Source organism: Rhincodon typus, chromosome 1 (assembly GCF_021869965.1).
Source record: "Rhincodon typus isolate 14 chromosome 1, sRhiTyp1.1, whole genome shotgun sequence".
NCBI lineage: Eukaryota > Metazoa > Chordata > Chondrichthyes > Orectolobiformes > Rhincodontidae > Rhincodon > Rhincodon typus.
The window spans coordinates 145,455,470-145,459,973 of NC_063332.1; the positions used below are offsets into that span (position 1 = coordinate 145,455,470).

Below are 4,504 nucleotides of genomic sequence, written 5' to 3' on the forward strand. Positions count from 1 at the left end.
CTCCACAGCACATTAAATAAGTACAACAAGATGTGTTTAGTTTATTTGGAGGAATGCAGAGCTTGTGTATTTGTTTCAATTCATGTGGGGAATGCATTTGCTGTGACTATTTCAAAACCTAGCCATTCTATCAGGTTGTCTTGCAGAAAGGGCAGCATGGTGGCTCAGTAGTTAGCGCTGCTGCCCCACAGCATAGTGTCCAGTGATGGTTAGGTGGGTTAGACATGGGCAAATGCAGGGGTAGGGAATGAGCCAGGGTGGGATGTCTTCAGAGGGGCAGTGTGGACTTGTTGGACCGAATCAGTTGTTTCCACACTGTAGGGAATTCAATGATTCTATGAACATCAGTGAATTCTGTCTAACATTGCTTTAAACTATGAATGTTATGAATACTAAAGTGGAAGATGAGGAGACAATAATAAGAAGAATCTGAGTTGGCTTTGACTGCACCTTGCATCCCCTGAGGTCCAAACATTGTCACCAGCATAGGTCATCTCTTCCTTGCTTCATTAGCTAGGTTTGGCACTAATAATTTGACACATTGGCCTAGATTTTCCAATGGGCAAATAATTGCTCCTGAAGTGTAGACGAGAGTTGGAGTTGGAAATCCTGCACAAACCCCAATGAAGCAGACATCAAAAGAATTGCCTTTGAAATTCCCTATACCTGGAGACTTGAAACAATATCCACTTCAATCTGAAAGTTTGGACAGTTCAGCTGCATTTAAGGTAAATAGTTACTCAGGAGAAATTCAATTATTTAATACCTAGTCTAATTCCTGACTAACTAGTCAATTGACTCCTAACTTAACACACCTAACTGTGACTACACTTATTCAAGATTTCCCAATATCGCCCCCACCCCTAACCTAACATCCCTCTCTTCATCCGGGTCACCCCCCCACTGTTGGATCAAACTCACCCTACTCCCTACACCCACCCATCCATCCCACCCCTCTTCAGACCTGGCTCAGCTAACAGACCCAGAACCCACACACCCCCATCCCTAGTCCCCTTTCCACCTTGTTCATTGGAACCCAACTTACCTGCCACTCTACCACATGGCACCTTCCCTCCTGGCACCCTAACCTCACACTTACACTACCTTACCCATTCACAGGAGCAGTCAAAGTGACGGTCTGCGATATGACCTTTGAATTTCAGAATATGGCAACTGGCTACTGTAAAAGAGGGGGCGTGTTCCTTTTTTCCACCTTAGGTTCTATACTACGAGGGATCTGTCAGAATGGAAATATGGCTCTATGTTTCTGAAGCAGCCCTGACTGGAATCTTCCTGTCGGAAATGCAGACCTCTTTTTTGCATTGAAAACGGAGCAAAGTGACAATCTGCATGACATTACCTCTTCTTGGAAAATCCAGCCCACATATCCTAAAATTGTTTCATTAACTCCAACTTAAGTGGAGGAACTAACATTAGGTTGCCCCACTCTAAGAAATAGGGCATTCTGATTGATTTACAGATGCATAATTGAACTGAATCATCTTACTAAAGAAAAGTGTATGTTTGAATGAAGGTATGATATGGAGATGCCGGTGTTGGGCAGGGTCAAAAATCACATGACACCAGGGTATAGTCCAGCAGGTTTATTTGAAAACGCAAGCTTTCATAACTCAGCTCCTTCCTCAGGTGTAGTATGGGAGAGAGGGTATAAGACACAGAATTTATAAGCAGAAAGGTAACAGCTCTAAAACTGGCCGCACTTACACAGACACAGGCACACACATGAATTGTTTTCATCCAAGATGTTTGTGTAGTTGTAGATACATTCTGTTTTGCTCAAAAAACTGACCCTAGTTTAAAATATAGACAGATTCTAAGCAAGACTTCACACCTAAAATGCATTGTCTGACCTGAAATGTCGTCTCTTGTATATATTGATAAAACCTTTAATTATCTCGGGGCAATGACTGGAAAGGAATCTGGATTTTGCATTTCTATCAGTGGTGTCCTTGCTAATTGATTAAAGATTCAACACGAAGCGGCCAGTTTTAGAGTTGTTACCTTTCTGCTTATAAATTCCATGTCTTGCACCCTCTCCCTCACACATATGCCTGAGGAACGAGCTGTGCTATGAAAGCCTGCATTTTCAAATAAACCTGTTGGACTATAACCTGGTGTCGTGTGATTTTTGACCTTGCGGGAAGGTACACTGCTTTACAGCATTGTATGGTTAATCAAAAGCACTTCTGGAAGGACTGAAACTTGGGAAAGGACTGGTTTACTCTTGCATCCCTGGAATTTGTAGCTGTGCAAATACTCCCACTGGCAGTTCTGCTTGTTATTTTCTGCAGCTACAGAGGCAGGAATGAGCAGCAGTCTAAAACTGATGATATAACAGAATGTCTGAAGTGATCGACTGGATAGAGTGTAGGAAGCCCTGGACTAATCTAGATAAAAGGTTGCCTTTCTCTTACGATGCCATGTACAATTGCACTCGATTGTCCAGTTCAACTCAGTGGTGCTACTGCCATTGACTCACATTGCATAGTAATTAGATCTATCTGGCAGAGACAGTTAGAGGACTTAATGAAGAAGAATCACTATATTTGAGGTCAGATTAGATATACAAATTTCTTCTAAAAGTGAAATTTTTCTCCACGTAATCAGCACACACAAGTATTACTTCCCACTAACAGGATGCTGCAATTAGCCCAAAAAAATGTTCTGCCTACCACACAAATGGGTAATGAGATTCAGTGTAAGTGTGATGCCAGGTATGTCGGCCATACATGTCAACAGACCGTATCAAACCACATGTCTCTGACCGTTTGCAATGGGCAGCATTCCAATCTTTTGTGTGTGCTAGAAGCTCCATTTCTTCACACACACCCTCCGTATCTGCGTGGGTTTCCTCCAGGTGCTCTGGTTTCCTCCCACAGTCCAAAGATGTGCAGGCTAGGTGGATTGGCCATGCTAAATTGCCCATAGTGTTCAGGAATGTGTAGATTAGGTGGGTAGGATGCTCTGAGGTTCATTGTGTACTTGTTGGGCCAAAGGGCCTGTTTCCACACTGTAGGGATTCTAAGATTCTAAGGTCCTGCAAAAGGAACATGTTTACACATTGCACCTTTCCAAAGAAGAACAAAATATGCCATGGAGACAGCCAATCCCTCAGTCAATATCAATGTTTCTTGGTTTGAATTAGTCAATTAACTAAGATTAACAGTTAACAGTCCTGCTGCATCACCATGTCATTGTTACACACACAATCTGGAATGTCTTCTTATGCTATATAAATTGTTGTTTCCTTTCCAAAGTCAGGTTCATTGAATTTCAGTCCTGACGAGTACAATACAAAAAAACTTTGTTTTCATGTCTCTTTTTAATAATGTTTAAGTTCTGTACTAACGAATCATTCTTGCTCTAAATCATTGGTGTTTTTGTTATCTGTTCCTTTCAGATCATTGCTCTTTGCAGGGAAGCAGCCCTCTTAGCTTTGCAAGAAGATCTTGAGGCCAAGATAATTAAGAAAAGACATTTTGATCAGTCATTTGAAATTGTCACTCCAAGAATTCCTAAGAAGCTTATGGACTTCTATGCTAGTTATCAGCAGCGAAGTGGACTTCATATGCTGTAAGAATAAAATGAGGTTTATTCATTGAAGATATCAAGCTTGTTATGAAGAGGAATTAAGTAATAATTCTGCAATATCCATGTGTTAATTTCAATAAATAAAGATTTATATTTCAAATCAACTATAATTAATTGGCATTTTGTTGTAACTAACTAACTTTGCCACACATCAATCCTGTAGCGGAAACTTTTCCAGGCTTTTAGAAAAGCCTTGTAGCAGTATAATGAATAGGAATAGTGGGCATATCCTTCCTTCCCTGTCCCACTTTGAATTGTAACCTAGTCTTGACAGTCCATGTGGACCACTTCATCTCTCAAGAGTTTGATACATCAACATAGCATGTCAATTTAACTAATCTTTGTTTCCCATTTTCAATATGTACTGATTTTTTAAATCCCTATTTTCTATTTTTTAAATAGAAAAGTCATTTAATAATATGTTTGAGTGTAAGACACCACACGTCCTATTTTAAAAATATATACACCCAATGTTATTTCTTGTTTCTGCTCTAGACATATGTGAAACACTGCTAATGCAAGAGTACTTGAAGTTTCCTGTATTTCTTGTGTTTTCTTTCCTCATTTTCTGAAGATATTGCTTCGGTGGTGCTGACTTCTGGTGCTTCAGTCAAATGATCATGCTTCATCTCTCAGCCAGAAGAATGTTGATTAGCTGTGTGACTGGGGAAAGTCACAGATGAATCTGATGTTATCCATACCCTACCTAACAATCAGATAATTCAGGAACAGCAGCCCTGATTAATATCTTATTACCTTAAATATGAAGTGTAGTCTTTTGTGTACCAATGGGTTGTGAAAAAAATGGATGCTTAATAGGAACAAAGCACAAAGATTCTCATGAGCATTAAGAAAATCAGGAAGACAGATAGGCTGAAGAAGCAGCAATGGT

General features: G+C 40.2%; 1 protein-coding gene across 1 annotated transcript; it reads left to right on the forward strand.

The window, feature by feature from the left end:
• The first annotated feature begins 299 nt into the window (after positions 1-299).
• On the forward strand, positions 300-3,716 carry LOC125484880 (ATPase family protein 2 homolog). The gene is made up of 2 exons (XM_048605425.1): positions 300-728; positions 3,422-3,716. Exons 1-2 carry the CDS (start codon positions 624-626, stop codon positions 3,596-3,598), a joined length of 282 nt encoding a protein of 93 aa, XP_048461382.1. The 5' UTR covers positions 300-623; the 3' UTR covers positions 3,599-3,716.
• Positions 3,717-4,504: the final 788 nt, after the last annotated feature.

What these genes read in the sequence shown, in the direction of transcription:
- LOC125484880 (XM_048605425.1), top strand. Translation starts at nt 624, where the DNA reads ATGAAGCAGACATCAAAAGAATTGCCTTTGAAATTCCCTATACCTGGA. An exon ending in ACAGTTCAGCTGCATTTAAG is followed by an intron (nt 729 to 3,421) that starts GTAAATAGTTAC and finishes TGTTCCTTTCAG; the next exon opens with ATCATTGCTCTTTGCAGGGA.